Source organism: Ahaetulla prasina, chromosome 4, assembly GCF_028640845.1.
Source record: "Ahaetulla prasina isolate Xishuangbanna chromosome 4, ASM2864084v1, whole genome shotgun sequence".
Taxonomy (NCBI): domain Eukaryota; kingdom Metazoa; phylum Chordata; class Lepidosauria; order Squamata; family Colubridae; genus Ahaetulla; species Ahaetulla prasina.
Window position 1 is genome coordinate 58,673,352 of NC_080542.1, and position 21,039 is coordinate 58,694,390.

General features: G+C 35.1%; 1 protein-coding gene across 1 annotated transcript in view; it reads left to right on the forward strand.

Annotated features, from left to right (window-relative positions):
* The window catches only part of CEP72 (centrosomal protein 72), a 67,017-nt gene that overhangs the window by 8,308 nt on the left and 37,670 nt on the right, over positions 1-21,039 (forward strand). The window contains exons 2-9 of the mRNA XM_058182704.1: positions 3,222-3,346; positions 4,088-4,280; positions 7,396-7,510; positions 16,393-16,571; positions 17,288-17,379; positions 18,359-18,410; positions 18,576-18,598; positions 19,816-19,867. Coding sequence (XP_058038687.1) covers positions 3,222-3,346; positions 4,088-4,280; positions 7,396-7,510; positions 16,393-16,571; positions 17,288-17,379; positions 18,359-18,410; positions 18,576-18,598; positions 19,816-19,867 — 831 coding nt within the window. The remainder of the gene's footprint in view (positions 1-3,221; positions 3,347-4,087; positions 4,281-7,395; positions 7,511-16,392; positions 16,572-17,287; positions 17,380-18,358; positions 18,411-18,575; positions 18,599-19,815; positions 19,868-21,039) is intronic.

Here is a 21,039-nt window from a genome sequence, read left to right on the forward strand (position 1 = left end):
CTCACTTGTGGGTGCCGCGGGGATCGATCCTCTCGCCTTCTGTTCAACATCTACATGAAGCCGCTGGGTGAGATCATCAGTGGGTTCGTGTGAGGTACCAGCTGTACGCGGATGACACCCAGCTGTACTTTTCACACGGACCACCCCAACGGTTATCAAGTGCTGTCCCGGTGTCTGGAGGCCGTCACGGGTCTGGATGGGGAGAAACAGGCTCAAGCTCAATCCTCCAAGACAGAGTGGCTGTGGATGCCGGCATCCCGCACAGTCAGCTAAATCCGCGGCTGACCATCGGTGGCGAGTCATTGGCCCCGATGGAAGGTGCGCAACAAGCGTCCTCCTGGATGAACGGGCTGTCTCTAGAAGATCATTTGACGGCCGTCTCCAGGAGAGCGTTCTACCAGGTTCGCCTGGTGCGCCAGTTGCGCCTTTCTGGACGGGAGGCCCTATGCACGGTCACTCACGCTCTCGTGGCGTCTCGCCTGGATTACTGCGCTCTCTACATGGGGCTTCCTTGAAGGGCATCCGGAGGCTACAGTTAGTCCAGAATGCGGCTGCGGGTGATAGATGGAGCCCTCGTGGCTCCCGCATAACACCCATCCTGCGCAGGCTGCACTGGCTACCTGTGGCCTTCCGGTGCGCTTCAAGGTTTTGGTGACCACCTTTAAAGCGCCCATGGCATAGGGCCGGGTTATCTACGGGACCGCCTACTGCTACCAGATACCTCTCACCGACCGTGCGCTCTCACAGAGGGACTCCTCAGGGTGCCGTCAGCTAGGCAGTGTCGTCTGGCGGCGCCCAGGAAGGGCCTTCTCTGTGGGGGCTCCCGCCCTCTGGAACGAACTCCCCCCAGGACTCCGTCAACTTCCGGGTCTTCTAACCTTCCGGCTCGAGCTCAAGACACCTTTAATCATCTGGGCAGGACTGGCTTAGATTTTTAAATTTAGAGGGGTTTTAAATTGATTTTAATATTTATATTTCTATTTTTAATAATTGGTATTATTAATTATTGGCATTAGAATAAGTCTTTTAATGATTATTTTAATTTGTATATTGATGTTTTTATATGCCTGTGAACCGCCCTGAGTCCTTTGGGAGATAGGGCGGTATATAAGTTTAAATAATAAAATAAATAAATAAATAAAAAAAAATAATTATGATTTATGGTTGCCCACTCCATTTGGCGGTTTACTATATCCAAATATACTATCAAAACAGTTAAAATGTTAGCCTGCACAAGAAATATTCATATAATAAAATGTGACAGGGGCTCCAAGTCACAATAATCTGGGAACAGAGCTAGGTTTTAGGGATCTTGTGGAATTCAGTGGTAATGGGCACTATACATATGGGGGGGGTACTATTTCAGAGGGCAGGGGCAGCAACAAAGAAAATACATTTACTTTATCTCACTTTAGCAGTATTCAACTTGAGTTCTGGAGCATATCCATTCTGCCTCAAATGATTAAATTTAAATGAAATAGTTGATCCCTCAGGTAACAAGACAATCTACCATAAATTTAATCATTTTAATTTCCAGAAAGCATTTGTCAAAGTATGTAGTGATGGTTGGATCTATGAACTGGATGAGAAAATGGCTACATAATTATTTTTTAAAAATCAAATTTAAAGAAACTAATCAAAAAAAATTGGAAATATGATTTGTGATTTTTAAAAAGTATTAGCTATTTTATTCCTCACTGCAGGTTTTAAAAATCATTACCTATATATTTCACTTTTATTTTGTATAAATCAACAGAGCATACATAATATTTCTGCCTCTTATTTTGCCCATATACAGTCTCCAGATTTCTAATACAGCACCTTATCTATTTCATCAATTGGAATGCCACAAAGTTTAGTCCTGAATTGTCTACTTCTCAATATTTTTTTAAATGATCTGGATGAATTAGCAAAGCGCAAGTTTATCAGATTTGTAGATGATGCATTATTGGAAGAGAAGGTTTTAGTAAAATGAAAAATTATCTTGGTTGTTTAAATAAATTGGCTAAAAAAACATTAGAGACGAATATATGGTCTTCTTTTAAAAAGCAGAAGCAGGTACATAAGTTTAAGTCAGGAAATAGCTAGGTTGGTACATGAAGAAATGAATCTAGAATAAGAGATTAGAAACCATATCAGTTATGGTACTATGGTTGTAAAAAAATTGTATGATTATGCATATGTGTCTGGATGTGTGTGTATGTGTATGCAAGTTCTATTTCAGTTCCAGAATGCAGTAAAGGGCGTATACAGTAGATAGTTCTCAATTTGAGACCAGAATATCCATTGCTAAACAAGGTGGTTATTTAAATGAGTTGCACCCAATTCTATGACCTTTTTGGTCACAGTTGTTAAGCAATAATTTTTTTAAGTTTTTAAGTGAATTCCCCCATTGATTTAGCTTGTTGGAAGCTGGATGGGAAGGTTGCCATTACATAACCTCAGCATGCTGCCACCTTTGTAAATATATGCAGGTTGTGGAACTTCTGAATTTTGATCAAATAACCATGGGGATGCTGCAATGGTTGTAAGCGCAAGCAGTAAGTCACTTTTTTTCAGTGCCATTGAACAGTGGCTAAACGAATGATTGTAAGTTGAGCATTACCTGTAATGGATTTTAGAAAAAGATAGGCAGAATTTAATTGAATATTACAAAAAAAATACTAGTCATTAAATCACTTTGCAATAGAATCAGTTATCTAAGCAAATGATAGGCTTCTCTTCAGTAAATATGTGCAAACAGAGAGTAGGTGGTCATTTATCTGGAATGTTTTAATTTACATTTTTTAAGTTGGAAGCAATGCTCAAAACCGTGCCTTACAATTCTTTTGATTGTGAGGTCCTTGGTGCTGTTTAAGCTTGGTTACCCAACTAGATAATATATAATTAATGCTAAAATGTAATAGGGTTTGTTCTTTGTGTGTGTGCCTATGTGTGGTTGCGTGGCTTGCCCTGTTACTGTTGTAGGGAGTGTTCTTCATGGTTCTTATTAGGCCATTGTATACTGTATGATTATCTGAGTTAGCAGTTCCTTGCCATAAACAGCACACCAGTGAAGAAATTATGGTAACTCAGAGTTACAAATATTCTCCTCTATTGGTAATTCTTTGCTTTTAAAATCCCCCCAACACGCTGTACATGTCTGATTTTTTCCATTCTTTTTATAAGTACTGTCAAAAGTAAGTCATTATATTAAATTGCCAGCAATGTTTTCATTTCAGCTGATATCCGATCGTTATCTCTTCCTGGAGTGTATGAAAAGATCACTCATTTAGGAAACTCCTTGAAAAAATTTGTTTATCTGAAATCTCTTGACCTCTCACGCAATGCACTGACTACACTGGAGGTAAAAAGTTTTGAGAATTTGTATATTTTCCATTATATATTTGGGGATTTTATTTTTGGATTTATTAAATACATCTGTTTACCACCTAACAATTGAAATGGTCTTGGCGTGAAAATATCCTGATATAATAAAGCACACGTATAGAGATTTTCCATATGTGCAGAATAAAACTACTCTGTAGTAAAGGGACTATTGAGGCAAATGTTTAAAATGTGGAAAATAAAAGGCACTCCCTATGTGTTAAAGTATTTATTTTAATTCAGGTGAACAATTTTCTTCAAAGAAGAAATGAACAAATATAATGTTTTTGGACTAATTTGTTTAACATAGTTCTCTTTGTTTAGTTTTGGGACTTGTGTGGAAAATAGATCATATTTTAGACTGCATTTATATATAAACATTGAAAATTAAATAGAGTTCACTGACATTTATGCATCATTGTAAATTGATCTATAATTTAACAGCCTACACATCTGAAATATCTGACAAGAGTGAGATACTGAAAAATAGGCATTATTCCACTTCTCATCTGAGATATCCTCTTTACAGAGGCATCCACTATATGTAAATGTAGAAGGTGATCGAGTGCCAAGGGGAGCAAATTGCATGATGTAAACTTTCCCCTTTTTTGCACGAGTATTATAAAACATGTTTGAAAAAGACGATCATATGACATAATTCTGTCTTAGTCATTTTACAAGAGTAAGGTTACTGAGGAACTTTATTCATATTTTAAAACAGGGCCTTAAACATCTCATATATTTAGAAAAGCTCAATCTCTACTTCAATCACATCTCCTCTTTATCAGAAGTGCTACGACTCCACAATTTAACTGCACTTCAAGTTGTGGATTTCCGACTGAATCCTGTTGTTAAAAATGAATCAGATTATCGCCTTTTTGTTGTACATATGCTTCCTAATCTCAGACATTTAGGTAAGTAGGCTTGCATAAATTTTACTGTTGGTCAGGTGGCCAGATTATGGATTAATTAAACTTGAAATTTTAATAATTTATCTATAGTTTGAATTATTCCAGCACGTACAATTTATTTGCTGGTTTCAGGTTGTTGCAGGAGACAACTTTAGAGATCTTCCCAGTTCTTCTGGTGGGATATGTTTGCAAGTAATATTGGTAGATGCAAAATATATAATTCTATCTAGTTGTTGGAGGAGATTGGAGCAGAGGAAGAATAGATGTAGGAACTATTAGCCTGATACTCACAATCCACCTTAGACATACACCATCTCTTTATGGGATTTTCTGAAGTAAAGATTTTTTTTCTTGGAAAAAACTAACTTTCAAAGCCACTGTAGAGTAGTTGGGGGAATCCATTGTCCATTTTTTTAAGTATTGGAGTCATATATCTAAAATAAAACAGAAGAATCAAATATTACATGAATGTAGAAGACAACAGATTGTTCTCCTAGATGTGTTAGTCAAAATGAAATAGGAAACATAGCTTTGAAATGTTGACCTCCAGTAGAAAGCTGTGCACCTTTCCTTGTTGGCCACTGTCTACTACAATTGTATAACCCCTTGTGGGAGAAAAACTATCAGGAAAATGGTTTGATTTAGTTGAAGATGTACAGGTGAAACTCAAAAAATCAGAATATTGTGCAAAAGTTCATTTGTTTTAGTAATGCAACTTAAAAGGTGAAACTAATATATGAGATAGACTCATTACATGCAATGTGTTCACGCTTTGATTTGTCATAATTTTGATGATTATGGCTTACAGCTCATAAAACCCGCAAATTCACAATTTCAGAAAATTAGAATATTGTGAAAAGGTTCAATATTCTAGGCTCAAAGTGTCCCACCCTAATCAGCTAATTAAGCCATAACACCTGCAAAGGGTTCCTGAGCCTTTAAATGGTCTCCCAGTCTGGTTCAGTAGGAATCACAATCATGGGAAAGACTGCTGACCTGACAGTTGTGCATAAAACCATCATTGACACCCTCCATAAGGAGGGAAAGCCTCAAAAGGTAATTGCAAAAGAAGTTGGATGTTCTCAAAGTGCTGTATTAAAACACATTAATAGAAAGTCATGTGGAAGAAAAAGGTGCACAAGCAGCAGGGATGACCGCAGCCTGGAGAGGATTGTCAGGAAAAGGTCATTCAAAAGTGTGGGGACTTTCACAAGGAGTGGACTGAGGTTGCAGTCAGTGCATCAAGAGCCACCACACTCAGACGGATCCTGGACATAGGCTTCAAATGTCATATTCCTCTTGTCAAGCCGCTCCTGAACAGCAAAGTCAGAAGCATGTTACCTGGGCTAAAGAAAAAAAGAACTGGTCTGTTGTTCAGTGGTCCAAAGTCCTCTTTTCTGATGAGAGCAACTTTTGCATCTCATTTGGAAATCAAGGCCCCAGAGTCTGGAGGAAGAATGGAGAGACACACACTGCAAGATGCTTGAAGTCCAGTGTGAAGTTTCCACAGTTTGTGTTGATTTGGGGAGCCATGTCATCTACTGGTGTTGGTCCACTGTGTTTCATTAAGTCCAGGGTCAACGCAGCCATCTACCAGGAGTTTTTGGAGCACTTCATGCTTCCTTCCATAGACGAGCTTTATGGGGATGCTGACTTCATTTTCCAGCAGGACATGGCACCTGCCCACACTGCCAAAAGTGCCAAAACCTGGTTCAATGCCCATGGGATTACTGTGCCAACAAACTTGCCTGACTTGAAAATCTGAGAAATAAGAGAATCTATGGGGCATTGCCAAGAGAAAGATGAGAGACGTGAAACCGAACAATGCAGAAGAGCTGAAGGCCACTATCGAAGCATCCTGGTCTTCCATAACACCTCAGTAGTGCCACAGACTGATAGCATCCATGCCATGCCGCATTGAAGCAGTAATTGATGCAAAAGGGGCCCAAACCAAGTACTGAATACATATGCATGCTTATACTTTTCAGAGGTCCGATATTGTTCTATGTACAACCTTGTTTTATTGATTTCATGTAATATTCTAATTTTCTGAGATTGTGAATTTGGGGTTTTCGTGAGCTGTCATCCATAATCATCAAAATTATGACAAATCAAGGCGTGAACTGTCTTGCTTTGCATGTAATGAGTCTTATCTCATATATTAGTTTCACCTTTTAAGTTGCATTACCGAAATAAATGAACTTTTGCACGATATTCTAATTTTTGAGTGTAGATCTTCAAAAGCTACATGAGGGGTTTGTCAGGGGATGGGTTTCACCCAGGGGTGAAATTCAGTTACCTTCCCTACCGGTTCACAAATGTGTGCACTTTCATGAACAAAGCCTTCTGCGCATGTGCAGAGACTGAAAATCATCACAAAAAAGGGACATCATGACGTCCGCGCGGGTGGGCACAAGCCTTCTGCAGCCACTGCTACCAATTCGCCCTAGCCAGGTAGAACCAGCTGAATTTCACCCCCGGTTTCATCTTACAAGAACTGTGAAGAATGTCTTTGGAGGGGGAGGGAGACAAATTTTCAGAAGCTAATTCCTAGGGTTAGCATTACTACCTGGTGGATTCTTAACATGTAATCTTTAATGGAGTTACACCTACATGGAGGAAGTTAATACACCAGGGTAGAAAGCAGGAGATGGTGAATTCAAGTCCTGCTGTAGTCATGAAAGCCAGCTGGGGGACCTTAGGCCATTCACTTTCTCTCAGCCCACCACACCTCACAGGGTTATTGGGAAAATAGGAAGAGGAAGGTATATTGGATACATTCACTTAACTGTGCTATTTGTAAAAATAATAAAGACAGGATGTTTTATCTCTCTCTGTGTGTGTTTGTATGTGTGTATGTATATGTTAATAAAAACATGTATATGTGTTTAATTCCTTAATAATACCTTTATTTTTATGCATTTTTTTTAAAAAAATTCACTCTGTAATTTATTTTTTGAAATACACTTTCTAAAATTATTAAATAATGTTTAATATTATTTAATATTATTTTATTAATATTATATTTACTAACATTTTTATTAAAATTGATAGTTTGGATTTATATATTGTTTTCAAAATATCTGTATAAATCATTGTAATATTGAATTTTTTTCAGATGATTGTCCTGTAACAGAATGTGACCGAAAAGCATCTCTTTTGCATTTTACCTCAGATCAAGCCTATACATTCAAGAAATCTGCAGTTTTAGCCAAAAGAATTAAACCTAGCAGGTATTAAAAAATAAATTTTGTGCATAAGAGCACAAAAGTGCCTACGGTTCCTGTCCTATTGTTCCCTTTCATTATATCAAATTAACATAGTTGTTGCATACTTTTGCTTATATATATGTTTTTCTTTTATGATGTGTTGTTTTATGTCGATGTTTATGTATACTGTTGTGACAAAATGAAATTTAAAAAAAAATGACAATAGCACAGTTTTGAAAATATTGGAGACCTCATTGAAATTCTAATGGAATTCATGTTATTGCAATGAGACTGTTTTTCTATTTTTGTTTCTCAAGCAAAAGCTAAAAAACCTTTTGGAATGAGATTTAAAAATAGTATGATAAGCTTCATGTCTAGATAAAATACAAATAAAAAAGTGGAGCTTCCAGTACTGTTCTTCTATCTGGGCTGCACCAGATGCATTCTAAAGCTTCAGGTCTTGATTCTAAACTTTCAATAATTAGCCGATTTTGCCAGATAATAATATTATTATTATATTATTTTGCTTTGTTATAATAATGCATATAAAATAAACAAATAATATACAATATTTTAAAGTAAAACTGCCTTGTGCAAATAACTGATGCTGGTTTAGAAATGCTAATTGTGGTCTTATGGTTCTCCAAATATTTTGGGATTACACCCAAGGTGCCTATTACTATTGATAATATATTTGCTTTCTTCTGCACAGTTGTTCTACTTCTATTTGCCCGTCTTTGGTTTTTATGATTTTCTCATAGTTCTTTCTGCTATCTAAAGGTATTGCAGCATCCACTATCCAGATATGTATATATTTTAAAATTGTTAAGTCTGAGGTGTTTAGAATAGAATAGAAAGAATAGAATAGAATAGAATAGAATAGAATAGAATAGAATAGAATAGAATAGAATTTATTGGCCAAGTGTGATTGGACACACAAGGAATTTGTCTTGGTGCATATGTTCTCAGTGTACATAAAAGAAAAGATACCTCCATCAAGGTACAACATTTACAACACAAATGATGGTCATAAGGTACAATTTAACACTTAATGATACAACACTTAATGATAATCACAGGGCATAAGTAAGCAATCAGGAACAATCAATATCAATAAAAATCACAAGGATTACCAGCAACAAAGTTACAGTCATACAGTCATAAATGGAAAGAGATTGGTGATGGGAACGATGAGAAGAATAGTAGTACAGATTTAGTAAATAGTTTGACAATGTTGAGGGAATTACTTGTTTAGCAGAGTGATGGCCTTCGGGAAAAAACTACTCTTGTGTCTAGTTGTTCTGGTGTGCAGTGCTCTATAGCGTCGTTTTAAGGGTAGGAGTTGAAACAGTTTATGTCCAGGATGTGAGGGATCTGTAAATATTTTCACGATATTTCATGAGGTTGATGCTTGCTTGTTTGAATTGTAAAATCTCAGAAGACCTTATCTTCTTCATTTTCTATAACTATTTTGTATTCCCATCACTTCTTCCTTGCTGGCAAATGTTTTTTTCTTGCAGATATTCCAATGCTTCAATAATGCTACTCTGTCATGCCATTGTTTGTAGTTAGTCTATGAAATCTTCTTGAACCCTCAAATAAATGGTTCATTATTTCTTCAGTTTCTTTTCAGTGGCAGCATCTATTTGTCTGTTGCTGCCTTCTCAATTATGACTTTACATGAATTTGTTCTTAAAAGTTTTTGAGTTACTGTTTTTGAGCCAGATTTCATCTATCTGCACTTGTACCTTTGATTTTTCCTGGTTAGGTATAAAACTTTGCTTTTCTTCACATTAAATTTCATGTTGTTGGATAAGGCCCATTGTTCAATCCATTGTTTTTGGATCCTGACCTTATCCATGCAATGGTGAAGAAATTGACTAAACGATACATGTTATGCTCTTTTGTCCCCTCCAATAAGGATCATGGCAGGAGTTATTATTTCCATTTTTTATTAAATCCCTCATCATTCTAACTTGTTTTACCTTAAAATGCTATTATCAGATCAGAGTTAGAACAGTTGCATCATACCCAAAAAAACTCAAGGCTGTAATTGCTGCCAATGGTGCTTCAACAATGGGCCTCTTGTGGCTCAACAGGCTAATGCAGTCTGTTATTAAAACAGCTGCCTGCAATTACAATTACTGCAGGTTCGAGTCCCACCAGGCCCAAGGTTGACTCAGCCTTCCATCCTTTATAAGGTAAATAAAATGAGGACCCAGATTGTTGGGGGGCAATACAAGTTGACTTTGTATATAATATACAAATGGATGAGACTATTGCCTTACACAGTGTAAGCCGCCCTGAGTCTTTGGAGAAGGGCAGGATATAAATTCAAATTAAAAAAAAAAAACAAGTACTGAGTGAAGTGTCTGAATACTTATTCCAATGTGATGCTTCAGGTTTTTTTCTTTTTAATAAATTTACAGACATTTTTAAACTTCTGTTTTCACTTTGTCATTATGGAGTAGTAAGTGTAGATTAATGAGGAAAAAAATTCAAGAACTGTAAAATCAGACTGCATCAAAAGTAAAGAGGGTCTGAATACTTTCTGAATGAAACATACACACACACACAAAGATTTCTTTTCTTTGGTATTTCATTTTAATTAACTATGATTTCTGTATTCTAATGCTGGTCTATGATTAATAAAGATTTGGTTAATTGATTGATTAATTGATTGATTATGCAGTAAGAATTAGTCCCTTTGTCTCTTTTTCCAATTTTCCTGCTCTTAACTATTGCAAGGCCTTGTTATCTACTTTATCTGCTATTTTTTATGTACCAGCCATGTAATACTTTGCCTTCCAATGTCTTTATTCTCCATTTGATCTTTTTTGTGGATCAAGATCAGTTTGGTCTCTCCACAACTCAGTTTGTCTGCTGCCTGTTGCTGTCTTCTCAATTCTGACTTTACATGAATTTGTTCTTAAAAGTTTTTGAGTTACTGTTTTTGAGCCAGATTTCATCTATCTGCACTTGTACCTTTGATTTTTCCTGGTTAGGTATAAAACTTTGCTTTTCTTCACATTAAATTTCATGTTGTTGGATAAGGCCCATTGTTCAATCCATTGTTTTTGGATCCTGACCTTATCCATGCAATGGTGAAGAAATTGACTAAACGATACATGTTATGCTCTTTTGTCCCCTCCAATAAGGATCATGGCAGGAGTTATTATTTCCATTTTTTATTAAATCCCTCATCATTCTAACTTGTTTTACCTTAAAATGCTATTATCAGATCAGAGTTAGAACAGTTGCATCATACCCAAAAAAACTCAAGGCTGTAATTGCTGCCAATGGTGCTTCAACAATGGGCCTCTTGTGGCTCAACAGGCTAATGCAGTCTGTTATTAAAACAGCTGCCTGCAATTACAATTACTGCAGGTTCGAGTCCCACCAGGCCCAAGGTTGACTCAGCCTTCCATCCTTTATAAGGTAAATAAAATGAGGACCCAGATTGTTGGGGGGCAATACAAGTTGACTTTGTATATAATATACAATATTTTAAAGTAAAACTGCCTTGTGCAAATAACTGATGCTGGTTTAGAAATGCTAATTGTGGTCTTATGGTTCTCCAAATATTTTCACGATATTTCATGAGGTTGATGCTTGCTTGTTTGAATTGTAAAATCTCAGAAGACCTTATCTTCTTCATTTTCTATAACTATTTTGTATTCCCATCACTTCTTCCTTGCTGGCAAATGTTTTTTTCTTGCAGATATTCCAATGCTTCAATAATGCTACTCTGTCATGCCATTGTTTGTAGTTAGTCTATGAAATCTTCTTGAACCCTCAAATAAATGGTTCATTATTTCTTCAGTTTCTTTTCAGTGGCAGCATCTATTTGTCTGTTGCTGCCTTCTCAATTATGACTTTACATGAATTTGTTCTTAAAAGTTTTTGAGTTACTGTTTTTGAGCCAGATTTCATCTATCTGCACTTGTACCTTTGATTTTTCCTGGTTAGGTATAAAACTTTGCTTTTCTTCACATTAAATTTCATGTTGTTGGATAAGGCCCATTGTTCAATCCATTGTTTTTGGATCCTGACCTTATCCATGCAATGGTGAAGAAATTGACTAAACGATACATGTTATGCTCTTTTGTCCCCTCCAATAAGGATCATGGCAGGAGTTATTATTTCCATTTTTTATTAAATCCCTCATCATTCTAACTTGTTTTACCTTAAAATGCTATTATCAGATCAGAGTTAGAACAGTTGCATCATACCCAAAAAAACTCAAGGCTGTAATTGCTGCCAATGGTGCTTCAACAATGGGCCTCTTGTGGCTCAACAGGCTAATGCAGTCTGTTATTAAAACAGCTGCCTGCAATTACAATTACTGCAGGTTCGAGTCCCACCAGGCCCAAGGTTGACTCAGCCTTCCATCCTTTCTAACCCTCTCACTTCCCCTCCTTCTTCTCCCCCTACTATCTACCTACCTACTTTCTTCCTTCTCTCTTCTCCTCTCTCCCTACCCTTTCCCTTCTGGAGTAGTTACTGAGCAGGCCCGACTTTGCACCATTCCAACTTAATTAATTCTTCAATTATTCGTGTACATTAGCAATCAATCAATTTATAATCTTCCCCCTTTCCCTCCCCTTTCCACTCCCCCCCAAGACTTCCCAGAACAAAATACAGGGTATTATATTTAACAACCATAATCTAAAATATAACATAAAGACGTAATCCTCAGTCTTTTCATACCTTCCCACTATCAATTCCCTTCTTAAACTTACTAATACAAAACCAATCCTAACTTCACTCAAAAGCTAATTGGTATTTTTAATTTCCAATTTTCCTGCTCTTAACTATTGCAAGGCCTTGTTATCTACTTTATCTGCTATTTTTATGTACCAGCCATGTAATACTTTGCCTTCCAATGTCTTTATTCTCCATTTGATCTTTTTTGTGGATCAAGATCAGTTTGGTCTCTCCACAACTCAGTTTGTCTGCTGCCTGTTGCTGTCTTCTCAATTCTGACTTTGTCACTTAGTCAAGTGAAGCCAGAATGAGCCCCTCTGCTTTTGTCAATTTTCTTGTAATTAACGTTGCCAGTTTTTTTTGTTCCTCCTTTGTCTGCTATTTTTTAATTTCCAATTTTCCTGCTCTTAACTATTGCAAGGCCTTGTTATCTACTTTATCTGCTATTTTTTAATTTCCAATTTTCCTGCTCTTAACTATTGCAAGGCCTTGTTATCTACTTTATCTGCTATTTTTTAATTTCCAATTTTCCTGCTCTTAACTATTGCAAGGCCTTGTTATCTACTTTATCTGCTATTTTTTAATTTCCAATTTTCCTGCTCTTAACTATTGCAAGGCCTTGTTATCTACTTTATCTGCTATTTTTTAATTTCCAATTTTCCTGCTCTTAACTATTGCAAGGCCTTGTTATCTACTTTATCTGCTATTTTTTAATTTCCAATTTTCCTGCTCTTAACTATTGCAAGGCCTTGTTATCTACTTTATCTGCTATTTTTTAATTTCCAATTTTCCTGCTCTTAACTATTGCAAGGCCTTGTTATCTACTTTATCTGCTATTTTTTAATTTCCAATTTTCCTGCTCTTAACTATTGCAAGGCCTTGTTATCTACTTTATCTGCTATTTTTTAATTTCCAATTTTCCTGCTCTTAACTATTGCAAGGCCTTGTTATCTACTTTATCTGCTATTTTTTAATTTCCAATTTTCCTGCTCTTAACTATTGCAAGGCCTTGTTATCTCCTTTGCCTGCTATTTGTTTTATGTACCAGCCATGTAATGATCTGTCTTGCCATGTCTCTTTTTCCAATTTTCCTGCTCTTAACTATTGCAAGGCCTTGTTATCTACTTTATCTGCTATTTTTTATGTACCAGCCATGTAATACTTTGCCTTCCAATGTCTTTATTCTCCATTTGATCTTTTTTGTGGATCAAGATCAGTTTGGTCTCTCCACAACTCAGTTTGTCTGCTGCCTGTTGCTGTCTTCTCAATTCTGACTTTGTCACTTAGTCAAGTGAAGCCAGAATGAGCCCCTCTGCTTTTGTCAATTTTCTTGTAATTAACCGTTGCCAGTTTTTTTTTGTTCCTCCTTTGTCTGCTATTTTTTTTAATTTCCAATTTTTTTATTTTTCCATAATATTTCCAACAATTTAACCAGTGTACAATACATTCAATTATCCAATTATCCAACATTTATTCCTCTCCATAAATTACGCTCAATCGGGCCTGCCCAGTCTCCACTCCCTTTCTTAAACTTTTCTACCCTTCTCTACCTTCTTTTACTTTCTCCACCTTCCTCCACCTCACTTTCCTACTTCCTCTCCTCCTTCCCACTTCTCACTTCCATCCTTTCTAACCCTCTCACTTCCCCTCCTTCTTCTCCCCCTACTATCTACCTACCTACTTTCTTCCTTCTCTCTTCTCCTCTCTCCCTACCCTTTCCCTTCTGGAGTAGTTACTGAGCAGGCCCGACTTTGCACCATTCCAACTTAATTAATTCTTCAATTATTCGTGTACATTAGCAATCAATCAATTTATAATCTTCCCCCTTTCCCTCCCCTTTCCACTCCCCCCCAAGACTTCCCAGAACAAAATACAGGGTATTATATCTAACAACCATAATCTAAAATATAACATAAAGACATAATCCTCAGTCTTTTCATACCTTCCCACTATCAATTCCCTTCTTAAACTTACTAATACAAAACCAATCCTAACTTCACTCAAAAGCTAATTGGTATTTTTTAATCTGATACTTATTTTGAATGTAATCAATCCACTTTCTCCATTCCAAAATATATTTTTCTTGTGTATAGTCTTTCAAGTAGGCAGAAATTTTTGCCATTTTTGCTTAATTAGATACTTTACTAGTCCATTCTCCAATTGTAGGTAAGTCTTCTTTCTTCCAATATTGTGCAATAATCTCGCAGCAGTTATTAGGTTATTAGGTTATTAGGTTCAAAATCAATTTAGTCTCTATAACTGTACAGTCTGAAATTATTCCTAATAAAAAAAACTGTGGAGTAAACTTAATCTTCTTTTTCAAGATGTTCTGCATGATCCACCATATTTTAATCCAAAAAGCTTTAACTTTTTTACAGGTCCACCATATATGATAATAAGTAGCATCCTCACAATCACATCTCCAACATTTTGCTTTCACATTTGGATACATACACGACAATTTTTTCGGATCTAAATGCCACCTATAAAACATTTTATAAAAATTTTCTCTTAGATTTTGTGCTTGTGTAAATTTAACATTCCTCACCCAAATTTTTTCCCATGTGTCTAGCATTATTGGTTGTTGGAAATTTTGTGCCCATCTTACCATACAATCTTGTCTGCTATTTTTTTTAATGTACTGGCCATGTAATACTTTGTCTTGCCATGTCTCTTTCCTATTCTCCATTTGGTTTTCTTGAGCCCAACTCAGTGAGCCTACCTAGAATAGTAACCTCAGTGCATCTTCATTATTATTATCAGCAAAATGTCTAGAATAGGAAGTACCGTTAGGTAGCATCCCAAACTAAGCTAAAATTTAAAATTACTTCATTGTAAAAAATAAAGAGAAGTATATACTTTCAGAGGCTAGAATCCCTCTTTTATCAAATCTGGATAGTTTTTATTCATTATGTTAACCACAGATACAGATTAACAGAGTTGGAAGGGACCTTGTAGGTCATCTAGTCCAACCCACCACCCAGCAGACCCTACACCATTTTTGACAGATGGCAGTCCAGTCTCTTTCTGAAAGCTACCAGTGATGAAGCTCCCACAACTTCTGAAGGCAAGCTGTTCCATTGGTTGATTGTTCTCCCTTTCAGAAAATTTCTCCTTATTTCTAGGTTGAATCTCTCCATCCATTATTCCTTGTCTGTCCTTCAGGTGCTTTGGAAAATAGCCTGACCCCCTCCTCTCTGGCAGCTCTTCAAATATTGGAAGACCGCTATCATGTCTCCCCTGGTCCTTCTCTTCACTAGACTAGCCATACCCAGTTCCTGCAACCATTCATCGTATGTTTTAGCCAGGGTTGGGTTTCACTTACCTTTGCTACTGGTTCGCTTGCATGCATAGAGCGTATTTGATGACATCCGGGCGGGAGAGCGGAGCCTCCCGCTGTTGCTGTTACCGGTTCGCCCGATTCAGGGCGAACCAGTAGCAACCCACCACTGGTTTTAGCCTCCAGTCCCCTAATCATCTTGGTTGCTCTTTTCTGTACTCATCTCAACATCTTTTTTATAGTGTTGTGACCACAGTATTTAATCTCATAAAGTATCATAGGATATGGAAATTATGAATTAATAATTATGAAATTACTGATTCTTTTACTATTGATCACTTTTCTCATGCTTTTTTCTTACAGCTTTTTATATTTTTTAGATTTTTAATGCAATACTGTTAAAAATAAATTAATAATTATAGAATTATGGAATGCCATCCCATTGCTTTATTATGGGATGTGTGTAAAAATCTCCATCAGATTTCCCAGCATTCAGCTTTAAAGTCTTGAGTTCTAGTGTTATGCAAGAAAACTTTTTATTTCCATTGATTCTTATACATATTTCTATTGGCACATTCCGTTTTATTGCTTTCTTTTTTAAGGTGTAAAACTACCATTTTAGTATAGGATAGTACTTCTAGTTCTTTCGATCATTTTGTATTAGATTTCAGGTCAGATATCTGATTTCAATTGTGTGTAGCTTTGAATTAAATTGTATCATATGTGGGGTCCTTGGTGCTTTCTGAGCTTGGTTGTTTTCTTGCAGGCATTTCATTACCAAACTATGGTAGGTGACATCAGAGTTAGAAAGGATAAGGTTTGTTCTCATTTTGTATATGTGGTTTGCCCTGTCAGTGTTGATGGGAGTGGTCTTGATAATTCTTTGATTAGGCTGTTGTGCTATATTTTCTCATTTCAGGTTTATTCATCCAAGAGTTGAATATATTAATTCTATGTCAAAAAGGTATCTGGCAGTGGATGAAGATGATGAAACAGCCTTACGTCTTTTAGCAAAATGTGAATGGGATTTAAGAAAACATGCAGAAACAAGTGTATCATCTAAAAAGGATCCTGAAGTAGAGCTTCACAGTTTAAAAAGTATGTAGTTTTTAAAATGAGATCTCTCATTATTCTCTGCAGTGGATCAGTTTATATTACATTGAACTACTATATAATTGTGAATCATTGAATATCCTTAAATACTGAACTAGATGTCATATCTTGAGAATTTATTAAGAATGAATAGAAAATTTAACATGTTGAACACAAGCATAAGAATCCTTATTTCACTTAACTGGGCCTATTCCTTCTTATATTTATCTGCATATATTATTAGATATCTTTATATCTTGCATACAATCTCTCAACAATACATATTTTGTGAGAACAACCCTTCTTTTAGTAAGAGTCCCTCATCTAATTTATATGTCCTATTATCAGAGAATTCCATTTAGAACATAATAAGTTGTTTGAGTACTGATGGGGCAAACTCAGGAGTACAGATGGATATAAACCATTTTTGTAGCTAAAATCGGTGAGTTGGGAGTGTTCCTTTGAGATACAAAAAGTTCAGCCTGACTTTCTGCCAGAAAGACAATGAGTTAATTCTTGTTGGGTCCATTGTTCGATGATTGGAACAACTCCTCACAGTAAACCCGACACCTACCTGTAGTTTCATTGCTTTTATTCTGAATATGGAATCAACGTATCTGAGATGGGAAATGTTGAATATAGTATTATTACTATCTTCCATGATGTAGTAGATTATGTGTTTTTGTAGATCAGTTTACTATTTTAACCTATTACTTCCTAAGGTATTTATGAAATGAAAGAGAATTCTAAGAAGTGGAAATCAGAATTCTCCCTTCCCCAATTTTTCCTATTACAAAAGAAATCTTTATTTCAGGTAAGGAAAATAAATAAAAATCTGGTATTATACTTGCTTTCTATATAAAATATTTTAAACTATTATGCAATTTCTACAGAAATATGTTTTATTTCATGATATTGAAAACAGTCAATGATGCTGCAAAATGCCCATAATTTTAAAGCATTTTCCATGATTTTGTCCCATTAACAAACTATTTGTATTCCTAAGGCAACAAAAAGCTGCTGTTTACTAGTTTTAAAATAACATATTTTGGGGGAATCAAGTTTGGTTTCTCATTTAGCTAAAATGTTTGTGGAACCATGCAAACTCCATAGACAAGGAGAATATAATTTAAAGATACAAACCGGTGAGGGTGCAGAGATACAGGAAAGAAAATAAGAGAGCCTATTATTCTTAGCATTGGAATTTAGGTTTTTTCTTACAAACACCAGCGGGGGGGGGGGGGGAATTAGATATTACTTTGTCTGAAGTATGTGATTATAGTTTATTTTTCAAGAAGGCTTTAACTGTATGTTACCAGTCTATTAAAAAAAATAGACTTTTAAAGGTTTTTTTAGGTTTTTCAGTTTTTCAATGTGTGGCAATTTTGCTATCCTTAATGAAGGTATATAGATCCATTTTCTCTTTGTCTAATAAATGCATGTATTTTCTAAGACAAACACCACTGTTATTTAATATTACATTAATGTTAATGTAATATTTCATAGTGTTTTTATGTTTTTATGATGTTTCACTAACACCATAAATAATAGAAATATAACATATAGAAAGCTTATCTATCTATTTGTAGCATATATAGAGATATTATATAGAGATAGAGGTTTAAAATTCCTAAAATTGATGTGTGCTTCAGGTGTGGCTGAATTAGAACTTTGAATAGGTCCAGCTCAGTGTGACTAATAGTGAGTTTCTTGGGATTGTAGTTCAGGCTCCAGCAAACCACATATTTTTCTTCCAGTTTAAAGCATTATGTTTATATCATTTTTTCCCTTAGAACACCCTGTCAGAAGACAGAAATACACTGAAAGGAACAACAACTGATAAAGGTAAATTATATCCAAGTGTGCTTGGTCTAGTTCATTTCAGTGTTCAATGCACACAAAATTCAAATTGATAATAGATACTATCTTAATTCATTATTTGAATTTTGATCTTTAATATGAAAAATGGCATGCATAAGGCTAAATTGATTTTACTATTCCTGAATCTAGAATTAGTTTTTAATATTGGTTGGGTAAAAGCATTAGTAAACATCATTGATTTAAGTTCAGAGCATATCCTTTCTATGTAATGCATCCTGTAGTGATAGCTTATGTAGTACTTCCTGTGGTACCTTAACAGTCAATCTTCTTTTGTACTTCAACCATACATGTCCAATTGATTGCCTGATAGAATATGTCTTAAAATCAGGCTTAAACTTTACCTTATCATACCATAAGTAAGCATGTCACCCAAATCTCAAATCAAAACCTTCAAGATCTAATACCCTTGAGTTTTTCAAAATTATCCAATCTTTTAACTATATCAAACAATAGACTTCGTAATACAATCTGAGATTTGACAAGCCACCACTTTCTTAGGCATCTTGTAGGAGCTTATATTTAATTCTTAGATGGGCTTTTTTGCCAAATAAATTTGGATATATTTTTCTGTCACTATTTCAAAGGAAGTTCTTTGATCAATTTCAATATAGTCTGAACAAGAAATGTTTTAGGTAATAAATTCATCTTCATAAAAGCAATTTTTCCCATCAGCGATAAATACTTTTTCTAATATGGATAAGTCCAACTTTATCTCATTCCACATTTTAACATGTTTATATAATTTAGAATGTTTTTATTAAGAGTCATCCCCAAGTATTTTACCTTTTCACAACTTTAAATCCTGTTTTATTTTCCAGTTTTGTCTCATCTTTGCCAATATTGTCACCTTTTGTTTATTTTTCAAGAAGGCTTTAACTGTATGTTACCAGTCTATTAAAAAAAATAGACTTTTAAAGGTTTTTTTAGGTTTTTCAGTTTTTCAGTGTGTGGCAATTTTGCTATCCTTAATGAAAGTATATAGATCCATTTTCTCTTTGTCTAATAAATGCATGTATTTTCTAAGACAAACACCACTGTTATTTAATATTACATTAATGTTAATGTAATATTTCATAGTGTTTTTATGTTTTTATGATGTTTCACTAACACCATAAATAATAGAAATATAACATATAGAAAGCTTATCTATCTATTTGTAGCATATATAGAGATATTAGATAGATAGATATTAGAGGTTTAAAATTCCTAAAATTGATGTGTGCTTCAGGTGTGGCTGAATTAGAACTTTGAATAGGTCCAGCTCAGTGTGACTAATAGTGAGTTTCTTGGGATTGTAGTTCAGGCTCCAGCAAACCACATATTTTTCTTCCAGTTTAAAGCATTATGTTTATATCATTTTTTCCCTTAGAACACCCTGTCAGAAGACAGAAATACACTGAAAGGAACAACAACTGATAAAGGTAAATTATATCCAAGTGTGCTTGGTCTAGTTCATTTCAGTGTTCAATGCACACAAAATTCAAATTGATAATAGATACTATCTTAATTCATTATTTGAATTTTGATCTTTAATATGAAAAATGGCATGCATAAGGCTAAATTGATTTTACTATTCCTGAATCTAGAATTAGTTTTTAATATTGGTTGGGTAAAAGCATTAGTAAACATCATTGATTTAAGTTCAGAGCATATCCTTTCTATGTAATGCATCCTGTAGTGATAGCTTATGTAGTACTTCCTGTGGTACCTTAACAGTCAATCTTCTTTTGTACTTCAACCATACATGTCCAATTGATTGCCTGATAGAATATGTCTTAAAATCAGGCTTAAACTTTACCTTATCATACCATAAGTAAGCATGTCACCCAAATCTCAAATCAAAACCTTCAAGATCTAATACCCTTGAGTTTTTCAAAATTATCCAATCTTTTAACTATATCAAACAATAGACTTCGTAATACAATCTGAGATTTGACAAGCCACCACTTTCTTAGGCATCTTGTAGGAGCTTATATTTAATTCTTAGATGGGCTTTTTTGCCAAATAAATTTGGATATATTTTTCTGTCACTATTTCAAAGGAAGTTCTTTGATCAATTTCAATATAGTCTGAACAAGAAATGTTTTAGGTAATAAATTCATCTTAATAAAAGCAATTTTTCCCATCAGCGATAAATACTTTTTCTAATATGGATAAGTCCAACTTTATCTCATTCCACATTTTAACATGTTTATATAATTTAGAATGTTTTTATTAAGAGTCATCCCCAAGTATTTTACCTTTTCACAACTTTAAATCCTGTTTTATTTTCCAGTTTTGTCTCATCTTTGCCAATATTGTCACCTTTTGTTTATTTTCAACCCCTCCATTACTCCAATTTTTTAAAGCTTCTTTATAATATGTTCAATATTCTCCAGCAGGTCTTGCAAAATCAAACCCAAATAATTGGGAAAGGTGCAAAGTTTATATTTATGTGCTTTAATTTGTAATCCCTTTACTCCATTATTTTGTCTACTGTTTTAGTTTAACAGTTCCAATACCAAGATGAATAATAAGGGGAATAAAGGACACCCCTGTCTTGTTCCTTTTGGACTTCAGACCCTATAAAAAAACTCAGTCCAAAAAAGTCAAT